The sequence below is a fragment of the Strongylocentrotus purpuratus genome, unplaced genomic scaffold (assembly GCF_000002235.5).
Source record: "Strongylocentrotus purpuratus isolate Spur 01 unplaced genomic scaffold, Spur_5.0 spur5_scaffold_1, whole genome shotgun sequence".
In the NCBI taxonomy this organism is placed as follows: domain Eukaryota; kingdom Metazoa; phylum Echinodermata; class Echinoidea; order Camarodonta; family Strongylocentrotidae; genus Strongylocentrotus; species Strongylocentrotus purpuratus.
In genome coordinates, this window is record NW_022145594.1 from 48,345,223 (window position 1) to 48,371,548 (window position 26,326).

At 37.1% G+C, this 26,326-nt stretch overlaps 2 protein-coding genes across 2 annotated transcripts; both read left to right on the plus strand.

Annotated features, from left to right (window-relative positions):
- Positions 1-12,977: 12,977 nt before the first annotated feature.
- Positions 12,978-16,232, plus strand: LOC115921410. Its single transcript, XM_030978874.1, has 5 exons — positions 12,978-13,298; positions 14,326-14,413; positions 14,706-14,941; positions 15,445-15,605; positions 16,125-16,232. Exons 2-5 carry the CDS (start codon positions 14,373-14,375, stop codon positions 16,230-16,232), a joined length of 546 nt encoding a protein of 181 aa, XP_030834734.1. The 5' UTR covers positions 12,978-13,298; positions 14,326-14,372.
- On the plus strand, positions 15,960-21,042 carry LOC115918198. The gene is made up of 2 exons (XM_030978401.1): positions 15,960-16,253; positions 16,545-21,042. Exon 2 carries the CDS (start codon positions 16,565-16,567, stop codon positions 18,776-18,778), a length of 2,214 nt encoding a protein of 737 aa, XP_030834261.1. The 5' UTR covers positions 15,960-16,253; positions 16,545-16,564; the 3' UTR covers positions 18,779-21,042.
- Positions 21,043-26,326: the final 5,284 nt, after the last annotated feature.

Here is a 26,326-nt window from a genome sequence, read left to right on the forward strand (position 1 = left end):
CAAGAGTAAAAGAGGGAGGTATACTAGAAAATAAAGGAAAATTGAAAGAAAGAAAAAAAAATTAAAAAAAATGAAGAACTAATTTTGGAGGCAAAATACCATTAGGGAAAAACTAAGAATCCGGAGTGACAAAAGACAGAAATAAGGCTTTCGGTATGTTTTTTAAATGCTTCATCGTCAGATGAGAGAGCAGAACCAGGTAGGCCTACAACGATTACATGATAGACCTATATTGGTATGGGAATATTGTAAAATAAAATTTAGTCCATCATTAGAAAGGTTATATACTACCTAAACAGGTGAAAGTAGATGAATTATAAACTAAATACAGATTCCTAAAAATAGGACATTATTTACATTTAAAACATAACATATGTATGTACAAAATTTTGGGGGGTTAGCGGACACTTTTTTTTTTTTTTTGGAGTCCAAAAAAATCGCAACTACTCAGCCAGCCAAAAAGTCGTTCAGTGGGGGGGGGGGGGGGGGTAGCGGACTTCTTTTTTTTTTTTGGAGTACAAAAAAAATCGCAACGACTCAGCCAGCCGAAAAGTCAAACCCCCCCCCCTGCGCACGCCCCTGAAACGATGTCTTAAGTTTTAAGGGGGGGGGGGGGGGGGGTAAGCGGACACTTTTTTTTTGGGGGGGGGGTCTCGAAAATTTGACATTTTTCGTCATTGGGGGGGGGGTGAGGTCACCTTTTTTAGGTTAGCCGTTGGCATAATTTTTTTTTTTTCATAATTAAAAAAAAAAAAAATACCAAAGGGGGGGGGGGGTTTAAGTTTTTTTAGGGGGGTTTACACACATCAAAATACCAAAGGGGGGGGGTTGAACCCCCCCCCCCCCCCCCCCCCCCCCCCCCCCCCCCCCCTGCGTACGCCCCTGAAACGATGTCTTAAGTTTCTTAAGTCTAAACCTGGGCAAGAATAAGGCATTTTGGCTCTGGGAACGTATGGAACATCATCTTCTTCGAAGCGGCTCCCTAAAGATGTCCGGTAGGGTAGTGGACTTTGCATTTGATGAACCTAGAAAAGGTCTTTCCGGCGTCGGCGTCGGAGCTTCCTGGAGTTAGTGTATTACAAGCTTCTGAAGGGAGTAGGACTCACCTCTGATGTTTATTTTGTAATTTAACGCCATGTTTAGGTACTGAAGTTCAAGTAAAAATCGGAGAAGTTATCAAGAATATTGACAAAATATTAATTATCTTCTATTATAGTTTCACATTATGTGATTATTGCATGTTAATTTTAGGTCAGTCACAAGCAAAGTATCTTTAAAAAACAAAGAAAATGCGATCAATTATCATTAATTCATTGCATTTTACCCCGGTCCCCGTTCAGAAAAAAAATCCTCTGTAGGGCCATGCATTATGGTTCAAGGCATGCCCACATAGAGGATTTTTTTATGTTGGGGGTAGGGGCAAAATGCAATGAATTATTGATAATTGTTTGCATTTTATTTTTTTATTTTTTTTACTTGGGGGAACTGCCCCCTACCCTAGCCTCCGCTGCGTACAGTCATGGTATAGTGGCAAAGCAATGGCCTCACGATCAACACCGTGTCGATGTGCTATATTAGTGCCCTTTTGGGGGGCATTAAGATACAAGATACAAGATATTTTATTTGGTCTTTGCAAACAAGTTACATAGAAAATTGTTTTCCACTGGCGTTACAGTCATATTCAACAAAATACATAATTACAAGAAATAAATACATCACGTTTATAGAATGAAATAGATGAAATAAGGAACAAATACATGCAAAAGATAATGAAGCGACAAAAATGGTCATTGGTACATGTACTTCAAATCATGAGTTTCAGAATTAAGCCTTGGTCATTGGTATTTCAAATCATACAATTAATTTCCGACACAGAAGTTTAACGTTTAACCTGTGAGTTGAATTTATGAACAGAGTCGGGTACAAATGAATATCTGAATCGTGAAAGCCGGGTTGGGGTGGGGCGAAGTCGGGTACCAGAACGATTAAATGAATAAAATAAATGAAGTGGATGGGTATTGTCTTTCATGATTGCACAGACCTTATCAACAATTTGCTCAGTACAAAGAGACTCGACAGAAGCTAATTCTACCCCAATTATGCGTTGTGCTATTTTACGTGGCCTTTCCAATTTCCTCTTGTCCTGTTTTGAGAGATTGCCAAATGAACAAATAATATTGAAAAGCATATTGAATTGTAGAACAGGGTCAGGATAGTTGCATCTATATGGAAACTTTTCAACTTACGCAGAAAAAAACAACCTCTTGTTAGCTTTCTTATACACCGATTGTGTGTTATCCCTTTAATCCTCTTTACTGTCATTTATGACTTAATGGCGTAGGTCCCCTAGTTGATAAGCATAGTAGCATACACATGCTTTAGCAGTCACGCGAAACAAACACTGGCAAATTATTATTCAATAAAATCTGTGAATGTATACTTTTATCTAGATCTATTAGGAATAAATCATTGTCAAAATAATTCCATAAATTGGGGTAAAAAAAAATATTCCAAATTTAAAAGCAACAGAGTATTTCGTATCGAGGACGGAAGAATGTAATCTGACCATTTCAAATGGCAAAAAGTGAAGTATTGAAATATGGACCCATGTGTTTTCACCGTATACATAGTATCTATGCCTCGATTTACTTTGTCTACATTTGATATTCCTTTAATTATGTACAACGCTGCATAAAGAAATGTTTCTATAAAATTCAGGTTTTCCCAGTCTATTCAACATCAGCTTAACGGTTAAAAGCCCTCTTAGGTTAAGGTATAGCATGCCATACATAAATACATAAATGTAGTTCCAATCGGCACTTACGTTTTAGGGTTTTCGCTTGTTTCCTGAATTACATTATGATACATATATGTATATGCGAAATCTTGTTAAGGGTGGTGGTCCTGAACATAAAGGTACTATGTCCCATTTGCAGGCCAACAAAATGAAAAGGTTAAAATCCAACGGCTTTTGAAAGACAATACTAATTTAGAACTTCCCTCAAAACTAAAGGGCTTGAAAATTGCTATTAGTGGGGAAAAATGACCCTTTAATAGTTGTCGAATCGACTTAAGTGATTACAATCACCTGAGTAATAATACGATTTTTAGACCCTATTACTGAATAGTTGTAAGTTTTGTGCTGCACACAGATTCAATCAGTTTAATTTTGACCATTACAAGTAGTGGGTTATTGACAAATGCTCATGTACCAAGTATGTACCTGTTACAGCTCATGTTATATTTGTTATTACCAAAAATAAAATATGTCAGTCAGTCACTCAATAATAGGGACTTTTAGATTTGCACGAAGACAATGTGGATTGCTACGGTCGACGTCCTTTTAATGCACTGCCTTGAATGGACGTCACACGTATCAGTCCATGCAAATCTAAAAGTCCCTAGTGTCTGACAGTGAAGTCTAGAAGGTAAACGGGCATCCTTGCATAATTTGAATACTAGGACAATGTAATGTTTAAATTTCACAGACATACATGACATATTCACAATTCCTGCAAAGTTCTACAGAATTTGACGTTGGTTACAAAAGGGACATAGTACCTTTAAGTGTCATAAAAAGAAACCAAAATATTGTTTCCATTTTCCAGTATTATAATGTCTGATTTAGTTTTCTCGTATATTATTCAGCAAAGAATGTTTGTATCAAATTGGAACGAAGTAATACCAAATTTGGACATGCTTACACTTCAAATAGTTTTCTATTGTAATTTTGCTCTAAAGAATCTATTCGACAAACCTGTTTTGAGCTTCTAGGCACCCACGCGCCTGACGTCACAATCAGTGATCATAAAATGATTTTATTTTTAAATTCAAAAAACCTACCAGCGTGAACATCATTACAAATGATTTCAATCAAGGTACGTTTCCTTTCAGAATATTCCTTTCAAATGCGGTTTTCTTTCTTCTTTTACCAGGCAAAGTCCATCTTCTTTCTCTCTCTCTCTCTCTCTTAAAAAAAAAGAATCCAGGGTCCATACGCAAATCTATATCCTTTACAAAATATATACAAAGAAGAAGAAAAAACACACTACACTCAAAATCAGTAACAGAACACAATGGCCCGAATTCACAAAGGAGGTTTGTCGACAAACCAAGGTTTGTCGACAAACCTCCTTTTGTTTCGCCAAACCTCCTTTTGTTCTTCACAAACAAGGTTTGTGAAATACGCGTGAAAACGCGTCATATATGACGTACGAAAACCAAGGGGTGTCGACAAACCTCCTTTGTGAATTCTGGCCTATGTTTTTAACTTAGGGAAGAAAATTCGTAATGCTGCGAGCAAGGTTACTTGTAGAATCGTCAAATGTAGGGTGATGATTTTGTCTTCAACTTGACATAGAGATCCTCCTTCCTACATGATGTTATAATTTAATAATTATTACATGGCTATAGTAATTTATAAATAATATTAAAATCATCCCTCTTACACGTCAACGTGGTCAATCGCCCCATGTTGTTCATTCCAATGATCTACTTTAAGAACAATGTTAAGTTGATTCACCCTCCCGCTACAAGTCAGGAAAGTAATTGCACACAATGTCATTGGCAGACTAAAATATAATAATAGTGAGTCCTGCAGGAATTTCCATCTTGAAAACAAATGTCAAAAGGACGTCAGGATTCGCTGATTGTTTGCTTAGTGTATCACTACACAGGCACACACCCACACATTCTCATTTTTGCTATTCCGTAACGTGTATTTAAAATTTATTAAATATTGGAACAATACAAATATTTCTTAAAAATACAATTTTGTTCATCATAATAACATAATTCGATTCCCTCAATACAAGTACAATTTACAAATAACGATCGATTTGTGTGTGGAATGAAATCAGCTATAATAAGAAACTATAACCTGTCCTTACTACCCAACCCTAACAAAACACCCCCCACAAGTGCAAAAGAAAACATATATTTTTTTTAACACATAAACAAACACACCCACACACACACACACCACGGCAATGCGTTCCCCGTCATGCACACTCACTACCACCATCGCTGGGGACAAAAAATGAAAGACAAAAAGTAAGGCAAGGGCTACATTACGCTTCAATATTTTATATATTTGTCTGCTTCATTCGAATTTCATGAATGAGTTCTCCAACATTGTGGGTCAATTATCGTTTGGTTTAAGCTCCTAATAAGCCAGTTCACGGTTGCAGTCTGAGCATGAGCAGATAAAGGTCATTGCAGAACAAATTTAGAAATACACGGAGACGAAATAATGGATACGTGCTCATGAAAGTTATCACATTATTCATTCATGCACATTCAGTGCATGATTGATACACAGATGGAAGTATTCTTTGAAAAGGGGAAACAAAGGCTATTTGATTTATATAGCACCTCCATCGCTGTAGGAGTGATTATTTCAAAATGTACAAAGTGGGACCTCTTCATGTTCTGAAGATCTGTGGATATTCGGGGTCATTGCAGTAATGTGCTAACCGTGAACATACTGGTCTATTTTAGTATACATTTCCTTAGATTTAGATAATAATAAATATAACAATTATAATAAAACGAAACTCAGAAAATAAATCAGATAGTGACTGGGAAACCAAAGCTTATATCCTCAATCATGTGAGTAGAATTTGAGGTCACAAAGTCACGGTCAAAGGTCATTTCAGGTCAACAAACTTAGACTATGTATGGGGGGGGGTAAAGTATTTACGCTCAGGAAGAGCGTAGCAAGCGAAGCGAGTGAAGCTGGCGTGGGCCTTAGGGGCAAATCCCAGGTGGGGGTCAAAGGGCGGAGCCCCCGAAAGCTCAGGGGTTTTAGGCATTAATTACGGTCAGATACTATTTTGATACCTTATTTGTGACACCTGCAGGTCACTAATTGGCTTGGGGTACAGAGGCGGAGCTCCCAGATGCTCAGGGATTTTAGGCAATACATGACGGTCAGATGAGCATCCAGTGCCCTGCCTTAGTGCCCTTAGTGGGGTCTAGGGGGCAGAGCCCCCGGAAGCTCAGGGGTTGTAGGCAATAAATTACGGTCAGATGAGCATTCGGGAGCCCGTCTTATGGCCCCTGGTGGGGTTCAGGGGCGTATCCCTTGAAAGCTCAGGGGTTTTAAGGCATTAAATTACGGTCAGATGAGCATTTTTGATACCTCATTATTTTGTTACACTGGCAGGTCGCTATTCTTTCTTTCTTTCTTTCCATTTCTCTTTTTTTTTAAGTGAGTGGAAGAGGGGAGGGGGTTCTAGCCCCCTCCCCCGATTACCACCATTCCGCGGGTCCTCTTAACAAGCATATTTTTGCCCGACTGTAAACTTGGGAATGAGTCATTGTCCAAAAAACGCATACAAAAGTATACATTATAAAAAATGAGAACAAATCCCGGAAAATCATGTCATTTCAGCAACATTTGCAAATCACGGGAATCGAATTAGAAGTAAACCACGTTTGATTTTTTTTTTTTTTTTTTTTTTTTTTTGGGGGGGGGTCAACTGCCCCCCCCCCCCCAATCAGTGCGCCAGTGCCCTAACCCTAACCCTTACCCTCACGGCCTGAACCGTACCCTAACACTAACAATGCGTAACTATTCTCTTTCCAGGCTTTATCTCTACTTTGGGCAGAATCCGAAGAATTACCAAAGCTTGGATTGTAAATATTCTGGCCATGTATAATGAACTTTAATAATCGTTTTTCAAAGTAAAGTTTTCACAATGAAGTCTAACTTTCAGACGGTGTGAGATTGGTTGTAAATCCCTATCCCTATGCATACTTTTCACATACCTGTACTTCTTTGACCTTATGCTATATCATAGAGTCGTGTAAAAAAAATATGTAGGAATTTACTGGCCTTTCTAATGAAATGAATGAAAATTACCTGTAAAATATAAACGAATTAACTTATTAATGATGATTATGCTTGTTGTGTGCGCATGCAGGGGCGTCTCCAAAGGGGGGTGTGGGGGTGCGACACCCCCCCCTCCCCCCCCCCCCCCCCCCCCCACCTGTCAGGATATTGTCGGTAAAATTGCGCTGCCGTCGGGAAAAAAAAGACAAAAGGGGGAGGGGAAAAAGAGAGGGAAGGGAAAAAAGAGAGGGAAGGGAAAGAAAAGACAAAAAGATTGATTTCTAGATCCGTCGATCAACCCGGATTATATCAACCTCTTATATTGCGAAAGAAACATTGTAAACGCCTTTATAAGAAGTTCTAGAAGAGACTTCTCATGTCACTTGTTGCCAGTTACTTTTAGTTGAACTGTGTAAGATTACATGTGAATCCTTTTAGCTCGGCTATAATTGATTAACTATTTCTGAGGAGAGGACTCGACGCCTCATTCCATGATTCATTTCGCATTTAGCAGGATCTAGGCAAACAGTGAGTATGATATATATTTTTTGACTCGTTACCTCTAAATTGTGTTGATCCCAGCAACAGCCACTGTATAAGCTCATCTGAATAGAGTTACATTTAATCCATGTATATAATGCAAAACCCCTAATTCTTAGTAAATATCATACACAATTTGACTAAATGTTATTTGTATTGTGAGAACGCCATGAGAAGGTGGATTATACCCACATTAGCATAGGCCTATAATAGTTTATTTATTCAGAAATCACATTGCAGCCCGAAGGCTGAATTGCACGATATTGTACGATTTTGTGACACAAAAACACGAGATTATAATGAACCTTGTATAAAGCATTACACAAAATAATAACTGCATAACAAAATTTGAAACATAATATATTCCACAAATATTCTTTTACATTTTAAACCGAAATATCTCGACATTATTAGATGGTATTAAGGCACATAGATTAATAGATGATCAGATTGAGAGAGGGAGAGAGAGAGAGAGACAATAGGGTGTCAGAGATAAGTACGTAGAGAGAGAGAAAGAGGAAGATTAAGAAAGGGAGAGGGAGTGAGGGACAGATGAAGATAGAGAAAGAGAGGGGAAGTTTGATAGAGAGAGGGAGAGAGAAAATGGAGAGAGAGAGAGAGAGAGAGAGATAGAGAGAAAGGGAAAGAGGGAGAAGAAGAAGAAAAAAAAGAGGAAGAAAAATACCATTAGGGAAAAACTAAGAATCAAGAGTGACAAAAACCAGAAATAAGGCTTTAGGTATGTTTTTTAAATGTTTCATCGTCAGATGAGAGAGAGCAGAACCAGGTACAACTATTACATGTACATGATATATTGATATGAGGATATTGTAAAATAAAATTTAGTCCATCATTAAAAAGGTTATATGTTTCAAATACTACCTAAAAAGGTGAAAGTAGATGAATTAAACACTATAAACAGATTTCTCAACAACAAAAAAAGGATATTATTTACATTTAAAACATAACATAATTGTTGGATGCCAGGAAGAAGGCAATAACAAATGCATAGGCAGATGTATATATTATAGGATGTTGATGAAGTGGGAGAGCGAGAGAGAGAAAGCGAGAAAAAGAGAGAAGGGGAGAGAGGAACAAGATATAAAAGTAGTATGTAAGAGAACAAATAACAGAAAGGAGGAATGAGGAATATAGTAAAAGGGAGATGATGGAAAGAGGTGAAAGAGGAAATCCAAATTCATCAATATCCAAATCTAAGATACGGGTAAACCGAACATACATGTTATCAAGGCAATCATATGATTATTATTGTCAGTCTTATTAGACTTTTCATGAGGTATTGTTTAGTATGTCAATAAAGAAGGGATAGTGCTTTTTCTGTACCTTTCTGTCCTACAGCGCATTTGTTGGTAGATGGTTTTATTTCTAATTGATCGGGAACCTTCATATTGTCTCCTAAGGGGTAACCAGTTAATGAAGTGCCTAGATTTCGTGAGGGCCTGGGCAAATTTCTTACAAAGATAATTCCTTCTAACTTCAAGTTTTTCAAGTTGTGTGTATTCCAGCGCTCCGTCGTCAGATGAATAAGCAGAACCCTTGATAAAACGATGTCTTAAATTTCTTAAGTCTAAACCTGGTCAAGAATAAGGCATTTTGGCTCTGGTAACGTATGGAACATCATCTTGTTCGAGGCGGTTCCCTAAAGATCCCCGGTAGGATAGTGGACTTTGCATTTAAAGAACCTAGAAAAGGTCCTTCCGGCGTCGGCGTCGGAGCTTCTTGGAGTTAGTGTATTACAAGCTTCTGAAGGGAGAAGGACTCACTTCTGATGTTTATTTTGTAATTTGATGCCATGTATAGGTCCTAAAGTTCAAGTAAAAATCGGAGTAGTTATCAAGAATATTGAAAAAATATTAATTACCTTCCATTATAGTTTCACATTATCTGATTATTGCATGGTAATTTCAGGTCAGTCACATGCAGAGTATCGTTAAAAAAACAAAGAAAATGCAATAAATTATCATTAATTCATTGCATTTTACCCCGGTCCCCAACAGAAACAAAATCCTCTATATAGGGCCATGCATTATGGTTCAAGGCATGCCCACATAGAGGATTTTTTCATGTTGGGGGTCAGGGCAAAATGCAATGAATTATTTATAATTTTTTGCATTTTCTTTTTTTTATGTTGTATTTGAGGGAACTGCCCCCTACCCTAGCCCCCGCTGCGTACAGTCATGGTTCAGTGACAAAGCAATGGCCTCGTAACTGTGAGGCCAAAGGATCAAAACCGTGTCGATGTGCTATATTAGTGCCCTTTTGTGGGGCAATAATCCTCTTTACTGTCATTTATGACTTAAGGGCCCCTATAGTTGATAACCATAGTAGAATACACATGATTTAACAGTCACGCAAAACAAACACTGGCAAATTATTATTCAATAAAATCTGAGAATGTATACTATTATCTAGATCTTTTAGGAATAAATCATTGTCAAAATAATTCCATAAATTGGGGGAAAAAAAATATTTGAAATTCATGAGCAACAGTGTATTTCGTATTGAGGACGGAAGAATGTAATCTGACCATTTCAAATGTCAACAAGGGAAGTATTGAAATATTGACCCATATGTTTTTCACCGTGTACATGGTATCTTTGCCTAAATATACTTTGTCTACTTTTGATATTCTTTTACTAATGTTCAACGCTGCATAACAAAATGTGTCTATAAAATTCAGGTTTTCCCAATCTATTCAACATCAGTTTAACGGTTAAAAGCCCTCTTAGTTTAAAGTATAGCATGCCATACCTAAATACATGGGAATTTACGTTTTAGGGTTTTCACTTATTTCCTGAATTACATTATGATACATATATGTATATGCGAAATCTTGTTAAGGATGGACAGGTGGTCCTGAACGTAAAGGTACTATGTCCCATTTGCAGGCCAACAAAATGAAAAGGTTAAAATCCAACGGCTGTTGAAAGACAATACTAATTTAGAACTTACCTCAAAACGAAAGGGCTTGAAAATTGCTATTAGTGGGAAAAAAACGACCCTTAGTTGTCGAATCGACTTAAGTGATTGCAATCACCTGAGTAATAATCTGATTTTTAGACCTTTTTACCGAATAGTCGTCAGTTTTGTGCTGCACACTTATTCAATCAGGTTAATTTTGACTATTACAAGTAGTGGGTTATTGGCAAATGCTCATGTACCTGTTACAGCTCATTTTATATATGTTATTACCAAAGATAAAATATGTCAGTCATTCACTCAATAGTGTCTGACAGTGAAGTCTAGAAGGTAAACGGGTTTTCTTGCATAATTTGAATACTAGGACAATGTAATGTTTAAATTTTCCAGTATTATGTCTGTTTTAGTTTTCTCGTATATTATTCAGCGAGGAATGTTTGTATCAAATCGGAACGAAGTAATACCAAATTTGGACATGCTAACACTTCAAATAGTTTTCCATTGTAATTTTACTCTAAAGAATCTAATTGACAAACCTGTTTTGAGCATTTAGGCACCCACGCGCCTGACGTCACAATCAGTGATCATAAAATGATTTTATTTTTAAATTCAAAACCTACCAGCGTGAACATTATTACAAATGATTTCAATCAAGGTACGTTTCCTTTCAGAATATTCCTTTCAAATGCGGTTTTCTTTTTTCTTTTACCAGGCAAAGTCCATCTTCTTTCTCTCTCTCTCTCTCTCTTAAAAAAAAAAGCATCCAGGGTCCATACACAAATCTATATCCTTTACAAAATATATACAAAGAAGAAGAAAAAACACACTACACTCAAAATCAGTAACAGAACACAATGGCCCGAATTCACAAAGGAGGTTTGTCGACAAACCAAGGTTTGTCGAAAAACCTCCTTTTGTTTCGCCAAACCTCCTTTTGTTCTTTACAAACAAGTTTGTAAAAATACGCGTAAAAACGCGTCATATATGACGTACGAAAACCAAGGGGTGTCGACAAACCTCCTTTGTGAATTCGGGCCTATGTTTTTAACTTAGGGAAGAAAATTCGTAATAACATTCGTTAGGCTGCGAGCAAGGTTACTTGTAGAATCGTCAAATGTAGGGTGATGATTTTGTCTTCAACTTGACATAGAGATCCTCCTTCCTACATGATGTTATAATTTCATAATTATTACATGGCTATAGTAATTTTTAAATAACATTAAAATCATCCCTCTTACACGTCAACATGGTCAATCGCCCCATGTTGTTTATACCAATGATCTACTTTAAGCACAATATTAAGTTGATTAACCCTCCTGCTACAAGTCAGGAAAGTAATTGCACACAATGTCATTGGCAGACTAAAATATAATAATGAGTCTTGCAGGAATTTTCATCTTGAAAACAAATGTAAAAAAGACGTCAGGATACGCTGATTGTTTGCTTGGTGTGTCACTAGACCGGCACCCACCCACACATTCTCATTTTTGCTTTTCCGTAACGTTTATTCAAAATTTATTAAACATTGAAACAAAACAAATAATTCTTTAAAATACAATATTTTCATCATAATAACATAATTCGATTCCCTTGGGGTACAGGGACGAAACCCCCAGAAGCTCAGGGGTTGTAGGCAATAAATTACGGTCCGAGTTGAGCATTTTTGATACCTCATTATTTTGTGACACTGGCAGGTCGCTATTTTTCCGGCTTTCTTTCTTTTCATTTCTCTTTTTCAAAAAAGTGAGTAGAGGAGGGGGGAGGGGGGGGGGCGGGGGCTCTAGCCCCCTGATTACCGCCGTTCCGCAGGTCCTGACATGTAGGCTTCTTAATAAACATATTTTTTGCCCGACTGTATACTTGGGAATGAGTCATTGTCCAACAAACGCATACAAAAGTATACATTATAAAAAAGTGAGAAGTCTCCGGAAAATCATGTCATTTCAGCAACATTTGTAAATCACGGGTATCGAATTAGAAGTAAACCACGTTTGAATTTTATTTGGGAAGTCAACTGTCCCCCTCAGCCCCCCCCCCTCCCCCCATCAGTGCGCCAGTGCCCTAAACCTAACCCTTACCCCCACTGCCTGAACCTAACCCTAAAACTAACAATGCGTAACTATTCTCTTTCCAGGCTTTTTCTCTCCTTTGGGCAGAATCCGGAGAATTACCAAAGCTTGGATTGTGATCATTATGGCCATGTATAATGAATTTTGATAATCGTTTTCATTAAGTTTTCACAATAAAGTCTAACTTTGAGACGGTGTGAGAGTGGTTGTAAATCTCTATATCCCTATCCCCCCTCAGTCAGTGTTATTTAGGGTACGCATATGCGTGTTCCCAGCAACCCCCCCCCAACTTTTTTTTCGCTCAGTGGGGGGGGGGGGGGGGGGGGGGGGGGGGTGTAATGACCACATTTTTTTTTTGGTCCTCAGTAATGTACTAATTTGCACCCCCCCCCCCCCCTTGAGCGCCAGGGGACCCAACCCCCCAAAAAGGTAAAAATCACGTGTTTTTACATGATTTTTTTTCTCAAGTGGGGGGGGGGGGGGGGGGGGGGGGAGGCCCGGGCATAAATCCGGTATGTAAATTCAATACGGGTAGACCTTTTTCTTTTTATATACGAGCCTTTTCAGCACACCCCCCCCCCTTTTAGCATATCGTCACCCGTTTCACGAACCGTCCTCTCTGGCCAAATTCGGCATTTTTTTCAATTTTTATTTTTTTGCATTTTTTTCATGTACTAATAAATACCTACATTTTGTGAAAATTTCAGAGTCTAACATTGCGCGGTTACGTAATAACGACGTCATCGTAAAGCGTCCTCTTGCAATAAATTGGATATTTCTGTACCACGAACCGTCCTCTCTCGCGCTCGCGCGCTCAGGACACTTCGTGGTGAAGAATTTGACGTAAATTGATCCGTCTGCTGCACCACGAAGCGGCCGCTTCCCTGGAAAGTTTGCCCGGATCCAATTATTTCGTAAGTATATGCTCTAAGATCTATTTTCTAAAACATAAAATATTTTCAAAAAACAATAAGAGATTCTTCCTTCGGTTATAGCAATTATATTTTTCTAAAAAGTTCATTTTATCATTAAATTCTCACGAAAAATTATGTTACAGTCCCGCCTATTCAGTTTTTGGTTGGACCTAACACGAAATCCTGTCTGACTGTTGATAATAAGAACTAACTTCAGATCTACTGAAGATATCTGCTTTCTAAGATTATTTAATGAATACTGTCTGTAGATTAGATAAACACAGGAAAAACTAGAACAAGAGCAATTCAACACTAGTAATTTAGGTCTAACTCTAGATCTAGACCTATAGTACTAGGATCTACTTTGTCTTTATCTTACAATACTATTACTAACGACGACGATTTAGGCCTAGGCCTAGACCAGATCTATTTCTGATCAAAGAAAGACACAAATTAGACCTAGATGTAACTTAGTCTTAGTGTAGATCTAGACTAGAGTCTAGCTAGACCATAGTCTGACTAGACCTAGGTCTAGTCCTAACTTTTTTTAGTATTATTAAGATGTATAATAATGTTACTAACTAACCTATCTTATAGATTTTATCTAGATCTAACATTTGGACTAGATAGTTAAGGTTTTACCTAGGAGCTCCACGTACATTAGCAGATCTTAAGTCATTTGTGCCCTGCCCATTTCGGGGACCAAAACTGAAAGTTCTATTTTATATGTAATCTAATCAAGATAGTTACAATTAATGTACTGAACAATAGTTGGACTTCATCTAGATTAACCATTTTTTCATTACAAAAAAAATGTCTTATTCAGTCCCAAAAATTGGCAGGGACCAGGGTATTCATGTTCATGTTCTTGTTGACATTTTTATTTATGTACTTGAATGCATGGTGTAGTAAAATTATTGTAACTTTAATCTCTACCTATGTGTCAAATCATTGTGAAACCGATTTGTATATCATTGACTTTTATAATATTTTGTCTCATTTTTTTTTCTTGTTTTTATTATCGCAGATGTGGCTGTGCAACTTAGAGAAGGAGATATCTAAAACAAAGCAGGTATGCCAAGACCAAAGAAGAGCAAAGGGAAAAGTGGATCAAGGTAAGAATTCTTATGTTTACCAGAATAAATATTTATAAATAATGAAATGGTGTTAAAAAACAATATATAGGTGATGTCTTTGACTTTATAATTTCAAGTGTTGGGCCAATATTAATGCAGAATAATAATTTCTTCATGAATTATAAAAAATAAGGCTATAATTTCTTTACCAGTTCATCTCTCATGGAACAGCTTAATATGTATGTTTATTACCGAATACATACCGGTATGCAAAATTGTTATGAAAATAAGGTTGTTGAAATCTCTCTTTCTTTTTTTTATTCCTTTTTAGACCGGATAAAGGCTATGATGTTTTGGTGCAATGGCATTTGAATGGTGCAAACAACATTGTTCATTCACCACTCCTTCAGTGGACAGGGAAGATGACAAAAGGGAAAGAGGTGATCATGGACTATGAAGGGACTCTGTGGCAAGGAATCGTTCTCGATTCAGAATATCTTGAAGATTCAGAATCGTCTGATGAGGAATTTGACATCCCCCTGGCACGACTTTCTGACAAATATGCAGGTATTACTCTCCTTTTCCTCTTTTTCCCAATTTGATATCATCTGAGTGTTAACCAGTTCTTGGGAGTATGAGAGTCTCGTCAAGAAAATGTTTACAATAATGAACTTGTGCATGAAAAAATGAACATATTTACAATAATGAATATGTATATACAAAAGAACGTAATTACAATTATGAATAAGAATGTTTGCATTATGAAAGTACAAGAATATAACAACAACAACAATCTAGACCAACTTTCCTACAAGATCTTAATGAGGAAAGACCGAAGCGCATGTTCAATATTATAAATGGATTCTTCTACATTTGTAAGATCTTTTTTTAGGGGGGAGGGGTGGGTGCAGGTTTGGGATGAGTCTTCTATTTGGGGGGGGGGGAGGCATTGGAACTAGTGTGTATATTTCACTATTGTAGTCTTATTCATTTTTTTTTTTGGGGAGGGGCATCTTCTTATGAGAGTTTAAAACTAGTGTTTATATTCAATTTTTGTAATCCTACCCCAGAAGCAAAACTTGGTCCTCTACCCGTATCATCGCCATCACTTCCTGAAGATTCAACAGGATGTGGATCTGGATTGCCTGAACCAATATCCATCGCAAGTGACCAGATAACACAGTCTGATGAGGAATTTGACATCCCCCTGGCACGAATTTCTGACAAATATGCAGGTATTACACTCCTTTTCCCAATTTGATAGATAAGATAAGATAAGATTTTATTAAACTCTATCGAACCCCGATCGGGAGTATGAGAGTCTCAACAAGAACATATTGACAATAATGAATTTGTGCATGAAAAAATGACCATATTTACAATAATGAATATGCATATACAAATGAACTTAATTACAATTATGAATAAGAATGTTTGCATTATGAAAGTACAAGAATATAACAACAACAACAATCTAGACCAACTTTCCTACAAGATCTTAATGAGGAAAGACCGAAGCGCATGTTCAATATTATAAATGGATTCTTCTACATTTGTAAGATCTTTTTTTAGGGGGGAGGGGTGGGTGCAGGTTTGGGATGAGTCTTCTATTTGGGGGGGGGGGAGGCATTGGAACTAGTGTGTATATTTCACTATTGTAGTCTTATTCATTTTTTTTGGGGGGGAGGGGCATCTTCTTCGGAGAGTATAAAACTAGTGTTTATATTCAATTTTTGTAATCCTACCCCAGAAGCAAAACTTGGTCCTCTACCCGTATCATCGCCATCACTTCCTGAAGATTCAACAGGATGTGGATCTGGATTGCCTGAACCAATATCCATCGCAAGTGACCAGATAACACAGTCTGACAGCCATGCAGGTAAAAATATCTTCCAATAATAGTTCATGACTATTCATAATAACATAAAGAAATCAGAGGACTGTCCACAGTACAAGGAAATTATACTGATGATAATAACTAAAGTGAAATTATATTGATACAGTTAGAATGGACAAAAAGCACACTTCATTTTATTGATTGTGTACGTGTTCTGAATATAAAAGGGATTTTCTATTCATTTATTCAATATCCTGATCAATTATTATCACACTTATTGTTTCTGTTGTGCTCAATATCATTGTTTTCCCTTTGTCTTTTTATCTTCTCCAGATTCTCCGCTCCATCCAAACATGCAGTGTGGTCAGAGAAATCCTGAAACATGTGACAATTTCATGTGTACTGATGAAGTTTGGGCAGCGTGTCCAGAGTGCTTGTGTTTCTTATGCTTCCTTCATTTTAACTTACGTGATGATTGCCTTTGTCATAATCTTGCATTCAATCTCAGTGAAATTCCACTTGACATCAGTTCAAGTGCATCACAGTACCAAGGGCTCACCAACGAAGAAGAAAGGAACAATGAAGACGAGGTTATGCCGTTAATGGAATCAAGAAGAGGAAACTTTGAAAACCAAGCCTCATTGGATACAAGAGTTGAAGAGAACGGAGATCAGGTACTGATGGCGACTCTGGAATCAAAACAATCCGATGCGACCGACTCATTAGATATTCCAGAGCATCTTGAAGAAGCTAGCCTTCCCCAGGAATCAGCTGATAATAGTCAACTGTCTCCTGAATCATTTCAAGTAGATGGGGAAAGAGCATTGGAAGTGCCAGAGCAGCCAAAGACGGTGAAGAGTAGAAATCAATTAGTCAAAGAACGGAGAAATGCTGGTTACAGCTATGAGAGTGAAAAGAGTAAGGAACTAAAAGCGGCGAGGAGATTTGCTAGCTACGAAACCTCATGTGAAAAGTGTCATTTCAGAGGACTTAGTTGCAACACATTTAGTTGCAACACTCGTGAAGCTATTAGATCAGCTTTTTATGACCTTGCTGATCTGACAAAGCAGAGAGAATGGATTGGACGGCACACCGAACAGATTCAAGAAAAGAAGTCAAGAAAGATCAGAAAATGTGCGTATTTCCTGCCCAATGCAGGTGATCCATGCATTAAAGTTCGTGTATGCAAAGCGATATTCGTGGGAACATTAGGTATATCAGAGAGGCAAGTGAAGACCGTGCTTGGAAAGAAGAGACCATACGGCTGCCTTGAAGGTGAAGGAAGGGGTGGCAGGCAGACGTCTGACAGAGACGCTCTATTACGTGAAGGGGTGAAGCGGCACATTAATCAATTTCCGCGTCAAGAATCTCATTATTGTCGGGCCAACAGTCGATGTGAATACCTTTCAGAAGATCTCAATCCTGAGATCATGTATCGCATGTACAATTCATCTACAGAAGGTACAGAGGAATGTGCTTCTTTATCTCTTTACAGGAAGGTTCTGAAGAAGATGAATATCAAGTTCCATCATCCGAAAAAGGACATGTGCCCCTTGTGCGAAACCTACAGACGTGGGAATCCCAAAGAGAGGGAAGAAATTGCAGGGGCATACAAAGTTCACATTGCTGAAAAAGAAAAAGTAAGAGAGTTGAAGAGTCTTGCTAAGGAAAGAGCTTCAGTTGACCACACATTTGTCTCTGCAGTTTTCGATCTGGAGCAGGTCATTTACTTGCCGAAGTCCCCACAATCTGACATTTTCTACAAACGTAGACTCAGCAACTACAACTTCACGATATATGAACTTGCAAGCAAGGACGGATGGTGCTTTCTTTCACACGAGTGCGAAACAAAAAGAGGATCCTGTGAAATTGCCTCACACGTCCATCGGTACCTTAACAGTCTAGATGAGAGGGGTGTGAAACAAGTAGTGTTCTACTGTGATGGCTGTGTCGGTCAAAATAAGAACTCTATCATCCCAACAATGCTGCAACATTTCATCGGAAAGGCTAAGTCCGTTGAATCGGTCACAGTTAATTACTTCCCTACAAACCACGGACAAAGTGAGGGTGATGCCATGCACAGCGTCATAGAACGAAGCATTAGACGTGTGAAAGAAGTCATGGTACCGACTCAATTGAGCACCATTTGTGCGATGGCTCGTCTTCACCCCCATCCTTATCATGTAGTAGAAGTCCAATCAAGAGATATTGATGATTGGAAGTCTGTTGGTCAACAGAAAGGTATTCTGCGAGTCCGAACCTCTGAGGGTGGACAAACCGTAGACTGGAAGAAATTCATGGCTATGAAGGTCGTGAAAGGTGAAGTGGATTCCGTGTACTTCAAGTATTCTCACACTGATGAAGAATTTGATGTGATCAGGACAAACCAGACACGGAGAGGTGTAGAAGAGGTCACTGAAGTAACACCCGAGCCTCTCTACAGGAATGGCCCACCAAAGCTATCTTTGGGTAAATATCAGGATCTCAAGGCCCTCTGCAGCGGCACTACACCTGCAGTCTGGCACCCACTCCACCAGGCTTTTTATGATAAGCTGCCTCACTACTAAACTATGCTACCCAAATGATATCAGTTAATTAATGCTTTCATATTCTTTGTTTCCATAAAAAGTAATCACTGACCAGTTCATATCTGAAATGTAGAGTTGAATCTGCTAGATTGTGACGAGCTGTGTTTGTCATTATGATACTTTGCGTATTTTCATATGAGCGATTTCAATTTTTGTTGAAAATCAAATCTTAAAAAAAAAAGAACTTGTTTATAAATGATTCACAATTGAGACTAAAAAAATACTTTTGCATGACATCGAAACGAAAATTACTTATTTCATTGGTATGAGATGTATCTAGCACAAGAGATAATATATCAATGACATATTAATTAAATGATTTGTATTGAATGATGCATTCTTTGGGATATTACATTCATAGTTACGAAATTAAGCTGGCTCATTTTATTTATTTATTTTTTTCATCTGTAAATATTGAAGTTTTAATATAAGGAATAGACTATAGAGATGAAATTATCAAATGAATTGACGAGAAATAATCAATTCTTTTGAATATTGTGTCAATATGATATTTATTGTACTCAAGACAAGTGATATTTTACCATTTCCATCTGTAAATAATGCAGTTTAAAAACAAAATGTAATACACTGAAATAATTAAATGAATTGACGAGAAATAATCAATTCTTTTGAATATTGTGTCAATATGATACTTATTGTACTCAAGACAAGTGATATTTTAACATTTCCATCTGTAAATAATGCAGTTGAATCTGCTAGATTGTGACAAGCTGTGTTTGTCATTATGATACTTTGCGTATTTTCATATGAGTGATTTGAATTTTTGTTGAAAATCAAATCTAAAAAAAAAAAAGAACTTGTTTATAAATGATTCACAATTGAGACTAAAAAATACTTTTGCATGACATCGAAACGAAAATTACTTATTTCATTGGTATGAGATGTATCTAGCACAAGAGATAATATATCAATGACATATTAATTAAATGATTTGTATTGAATGATGCATTCTTTGGGATATTACATTCATAGTTACGAAATTAAGCTGGCTCATTTTTTTTTTTTTTTTTTTCATCTGTAAATATTGAAGTTTTAATATAAGGAATAGACTATAGAGATGAAATTATCAAATGAATTGACGAGAAATAATCAATTCTTTTGAATATTGTGTCAATATGATATTTATTGTACTCAAGACAAGTGATATTTTACCATTTCCATCTGTAAATAATGCAGTTTAAAAACAAAATGTAATACACTGAAATAATTAAATGAATTGACGAGAAATAATCAATTCTTTTGAATATTGTGTCAATATGATACTTATTGTACTCAAGACAAGTGATATTTTAACATTTCCATCTGTAAATAATGCAGTTTAAAAACAAAATGTAATACACTGAAATAATTAAATGAATTTATGAGAAATAATACATTCTTTTCAATATTATATTTCTATGAGATGTATCTGGCTCTTTCAGAACATTGGTATTTCTTATCTGTAAATGATACAGCTTTAAAGAGAAAAAAATTATATGAAGATGAAATTATTTGATAACATGTGTTGAAGATAAATGATGTTTTCTTTGGAATAATACATTCCTATGAGATGTATCTGGCTCATTCCTTTTTTTATCTGTAAATAATGCAGTTTAAATAGAACTCTGAATTTACTACGGATATGAAATAATTACAATAATTAAAAATAAATAATGCATTTGTTAAATGATGTGTTGAAATTTAATATTTATATCCGTCAATAATGCAGTTTAGAAATAACATAATGAAGTAAACTTGGAAATGGAAAATACGAGATGTATCAAGGACTAGAATTTAATGTTTCTATCTGTAAATAGTGTAGTTTAAAAAAAAATAACAATGAAGTATACATTGGAAATAGAATAACTACATGAATGGAAGGAAAGTGATACATAATTTTAAATATTTCATTATTGTGATGAATCTGACTAAAGAGATCTTGGTGAAATTTTGATATTTCCATCTGCAAACAATGAAGTTTAACAAGATTCTATGGAAATCAAAATGAATAGAATGTGGAAAAGTTATATATCCTTTTGAATATTCCTAAGACATGTGCATAATTGAATATATTTCATGCAGAGTTGTGAGGAATAGGATTATTAAAATCCTCTAATTTGATGTCCAATATATCACTTTTTCATTAATAGAGACAAAGGTTTTACTTTATACAACTGATATAAAGAGTCAAATCACGAGGACTTCTTGATGACTGGATATGAAGAAACAAAAAAAAACAAAAATTGAAATAACATTCCATCATTGTCCATTCTTTTTTGTCTCAATGAGATCTAAACAAACATATGCCAAAATGTCAATGTGTGTGATTTTTTTTTTAAAGGAATTGTAATTCGTCTTGCCTATTTCAGATTTTGTTCTGTCTGTAAATATTTCTGTTAAATATGTTGCAAATACTATGGAATGAAATAATATGATGATTATTAAAAGATAAAAAGACACAATTGATAAATAATCTATGTTTGTTTATTTTTTTTAATATTTGAAGCAGGCAATGGACGTGTGTATCTAAATCCTTTGTTTCCATGCATGTCTGATTTATCTGATTTTCTTAATTTAAAGTGCCTTATGAAATTACTGCAGACAAATTTAAAAAAAGAAGAAAGAACGGAAGAAATAAAGAAAGAAAGGAAGAAAATTTGGTAAAGAAAGCAAGGAGGAAAGAAAGAAAGAAAATGTAAAGAGAAGGAAGGAAGGCAGACGAAAAAGTAAAGGAAGGAAGGAAGGCAGAAAGAAACAAAGAAAGAAGAAGCAAAGAAAGAAGAAGCAAAGAAAGAAACAAAGCAAGATTTACTATCAATCCAGAATTGGACAATGTTAAAAGAAGAGCATTTTGATTTCGTCCAGTAAGATAGCAATACTAATAAACTAACTAATAAATTTCAAATAAAAGAAAAAAGAAAAGAAAAAGACAAATTATTGCATGCAATGAACTGATTTCCAATAAACGAATTTTGCCTGTTATTCAGTACAAAAAAAAAAATCAATATTGAATTAAAATAACTATGAATGCTCACAGATCATACTTTAATTGAGATTTTCTTAAATATTCATTCGGTTTGTACACATCTTGTTAAGAGCGGACGGTTCGTGGTGAAATGGATTACTGTTGTAACGGAATTCATCTTTTTCACGAACCGTCTTCTCTGTTTATGAGGCAGTACGGACAAAAAATATTTCATCATTTTTGAAGAATTGATATTGAGTGAGAGTAGATGTGTCATTCTTTACTCTCATCATCACCCGGATTATTTCAACATCCCTAAAATGTTTGAAAATGTGAATTAGAAAACCGATGTCTGTAAACAACACTTTCCGATTCTCAGTCACTTCATCTTCCATTCATTTCGTACGGTTTTCAGTTGCGCGTAATAGGAGCGGACGGTTCGTGGTGAAAATAGCAATGCGCATTGTGCATTTCATCTTTTCCACGAACCGTCCGCAGGAGAGCGGCCAGTTCGTGGTAAAGACGCGAGGCGCGATCGCGCACTATATCTGTTCCACGAACCGTCCTCTCTGTTACAATGCTCGCTGTGGCGTAAATAATTAAGTTCAAGAAAATATAAAGATATGGGATGTAACTTTGGGACCTGAACTATCGAATGAAGTCATCGGTTTTTAATTTGCTCTACTTTTAGTTATAATTATTGCCGGTTTAAAAAAAGCTTTTCTTTAAATGCGTTTTCTGCGAAACTAACTTTCGCATCAAAGTGCGCAGAGAGGACGGTTCGTGGTGCAGGCGACGATATACATAATATATTCCTTTCCTTCTGTCGAGCTCTCTAGCCTATCAGCCTCTGTCATTTACATTACCCCTGTACCCCCTTTTCACTCTCTCTTTCACTCTCTCTCTTTCTCTCTCTCTCTCTCTCGATTCCCTTATAATCGACACCCCATCTTCTTTTACGTTTCTTATTTTCCTCCTCATTCCTTTCCAGTCTATTTTGCCTCTCATATTTTACAAATGATGCATGCGCATGAGTTCATTATACGATATATCCGCACGAAGCCGTTAGGCTGAGTGCGATAGATACACACAGCATCAACGAGAGCGGATAGATCGTATAATGAACGAATGAAAACATGCATCAATTGTTTTATACAACGAAACTCCTAGATCCTTGTTATTTGATGTAAAAAGAATTCATTCAAGATTGTTTCGTGACAGTAATAAATCTCAAGTTTAGTAGTAGTAGTAGCTGTCTGTCGCGAAGCGACAATGACCGCCTTCATTTTCACTTTACAGCTGTTCTCCATACAGCTCGCTGGCCTGCAGCAGTTGTCCAAGTCTTGGTTTCAATTTGCCTCCGCTTAAGGTTCCTCTTGATCGTGTCCTTGTAGCGAAGCCGTGGACGACCAATCCCTCTTTCGCCAGCGGGTAGTTGCGAGAATAGTACTTGCTTTGGTAACCTCTCGGAGGGCATCCTGATGACATGGCCTGTCCATCGTAGGTTCTTCCTGATGAGCAGGTCCTCCATAGAAGGAAGGTTTGCTCGCTCTAGTACCTCTTTGTTGGTCACCTTGTCCTTCCAACTGATTCTCATGATTGCTCGAAGGTGTCTCATCATGAACGCGTGAAATTTCTTTACTTGACTTGTGTCTCAAGTTTAATAAGGCTTAATTTAGTGCGCACACAAAGCTATAGATATAGCAAGCGCACTAATACCAATATACCCATTTACGCATAGTGCTGCGCAAGAATAGGCTCATGCTCACGCAGTATTAAGCGCTGTAACCTCTACGCGCACTACTGCGCTCTGAAAACGAGTTCAATAGTACTGGAAAATATTGCACTCCTTTTCATGAAAACGAGTGCAATAGGCTCAGTAAATGAATCACACGTGACCGCGCATGACCATTATTTGATTAGGATCTGGAAGTGAGGAGGTGTGGTCATTTAAATTTTCCTGTATCATTTTTTTTCTCTCTCTCTCTCTTTCTCTCTCTCTTTCCCTCTCTCCCCTAGATCCGACTGTATATCCCAAACTTTCTCTATGTTTTATCTCTGTCTCTCTCTCGATCAACAACATTAGAAAGAATGATAATAATACTAATATGGTACAAGATATGATCACAGTCTTAAATTTGATTTAATTTTGATTTGATTTAAAAAGGAAGTTCAGACGATGCCTATGTGTTTTTGTCAATACATCAATAAATACAAATAAGGCGATGTCAGACAAAGGCAAATTATCAAGATAATAGGCTATCTATCATCAATTATCCCGCGAAAAATCCCATGAAAAATCCTCCAACGAAACAAGAAAATTCTCCCTTTTTTTTTCCTCAAGGGATTTTCGCTGGATTTGTCTCTCCCCCCCCCCCCCCCCCCCCCCACTCCGGGGTCGGAATGACCGCATGCATGTTACCAAAATGTCCGGTAAAGGGGTACTTTTCACGCACCAAAGTCCGGCTAGTATATACACAAAATTGACTGTACACACCGGACTTAGGGGGTGTTTTCAAAAGGAGGGTACTCTATTAAAATAACACTGAGTTGGGGGGGGGGGGGGTATTTTTCTTTCTGTAGATGAATGGATGCATGGTGGTAAGGATGCACGGTTTCCTGCGTTCTGATTGGTTAAAACTGTTCCGCTCGTCATAAGTGCGTATTTGCACATAACATTTTAGGGGAATCCCCGTGAGGTAATTAAGCGTGCGCCTGCACGATACGGGCGTGTGGGATTACGGTTCGTATTCTCACTATTGACTGACGTAGAATCTTGACCTCCATCATTCAAGCTGCCCAAGGCCAAGTTGAAGACAGAAATGATACTTTCGTGAAACAGGAAACCTGCGACATTCGCCCCAATCTGATCCGCACAGTTAATAGCGCTGCATTTCACCAGAGAGGTGAGACTATAAATTAAATATACCGCACTTTCTATATTGACAATGGCATGATTTCCCACACATTTGTGTCCTTCTTCCCCCCCCCCCCCACCACCAAGTACTGTAGACCGTGTAGGCGCGTACGCAGGGGGGGGGGGGGGGTTTGAACCCCCCCTTTTTTTTAAATTATAAAATAACATGGCTGACCTAAAAAAAAGGTGACCTTACCCCCCCCCCCCCCCCAAAAAAAAAAAAAAAAAAAAAAAAAAAAAAATGTCCTCTTACCTCTTGTTCCACATTTAATACAGAGAAAAAGTATTGCACAAAATATTGATCATTGAGACGAGTATAGCCGTGCATTGGGCTATATCTGAGTGCCTACGTTTATTTCGCAAATTAAAGCCCCACTGCACCACTTGTAGTTACTTGCTCCCTCTATATAGAAAACAATGCCTAAGCGGTGCCCGTTAGTCCCCCATGATCCTCTTAAGTTAATTGAGAGCTGAGTTGATGAGATTTGGAATTCTCTAGATTCGCTAGTGTAGGAGATTTAAATGATTGAATTGTAGGAAAAGTACTCAGATACAATGGCAGTTGATATATTGAAGTTCCCTCCCCCCATTGTCATTCAAAGTAGTTTCTGGTAACAGACTAGGGTATCTACTTGTTGAGCGGAATGCCCTACATTTGCATCACAATGCCCATCAGGACCGACTCCGTCACGGATGAGCGAGATCGAAATATGTTTTCTTTTGTTTGGTTCGTTAGTTCTATATGTATTCTGCTCTGGTTTCGTTTTTGGCCGGGACCATAATAATAATCCGACTGACTTGCATCAGGTTCCTGCTCAATGTCACGTCACCAGACGGTGAAATACAAACTTACGCAGCCTTAGTCTTTTATTTCATTCTGGTTATCCGTCACTTCTACATGGAATCATGACTTGTGCAAAAGAAATTTGCATTAGATTGATTTCTAGATCATTTTCTTCGACACGCTGCATGTTTTGACATCTGTCAACCCGGATTCATGGCCTGGAGTCAAACTCTCCTCTTATCTTGCGAAAGAAACATTGTAAATGCCTTGATAAAACGTTCTAGAAGAGACCTCTCATGTCACTTGTTGCCAGTTTCTTTTATTTGAACTGTGTAAGATTATCTGTGAATCCTTTCAGCTCGGCTATATAATTGGATAACTATTTCTGAGGAGAGGACTCGACGCCTCATTCCACGATTCATTTCGCATTTATCAGGATCTAGGCAAATAGTGAGTATGCTAAATAATTTTTGACTCGTTACCTCTAAATTGTGTTGATCCCAGCAATAGCCACTGTATAAGCTCATCTGAATAGAGTTACATTTAATCCATGTATATAATGCAAAAACCCTAATTCTTAGTAAATATCATACACAGTTTGACTAAATATTATTTGTATTGTGAGAACGATGAGAAGGTGGCTATACCCACATTAGCATATAATAGTTTATTTATTCAGAAAGCAGATTGCAGCCCGAAGGCTGAATTGCACGATATTTTACAATTCTGTGACACAAAAACATGAGATTATAATGAACCTTGTATAAAGCGTTACACGAAATAATAACTGCATTAAAAAATTAGAAACATAATATATTCAACAAATATTCTTTTACATTTTAAACCGAAATAGCTCGACAG

Bases quoted from the DNA above. Each gene is read 5' to 3' on its own strand.
- LOC115921410 (XM_030978874.1), top strand. From the start codon at position 14,373: ATGCCAAGACCAAAGAAGAGCAAAGGGAAAAGTGGATCAAG. The intron at 14,942-15,444 runs GTATTACTCTCC...ATCCTACCCCAG, and splicing joins ACTTTCTGACAAATATGCAG to AAGCAAAACTTGGTCCTCTA. The intron at 15,606-16,124 runs GCAGGTATTACA...ATCCTACCCCAG, and splicing joins CACGAATTTCTGACAAATAT to AAGCAAAACTTGGTCCTCTA.
- LOC115918198 (XM_030978401.1), top strand. From the start codon at position 16,565: ATGCAGTGTGGTCAGAGAAATCCTGAAACATGTGACAATTTCATGTGT.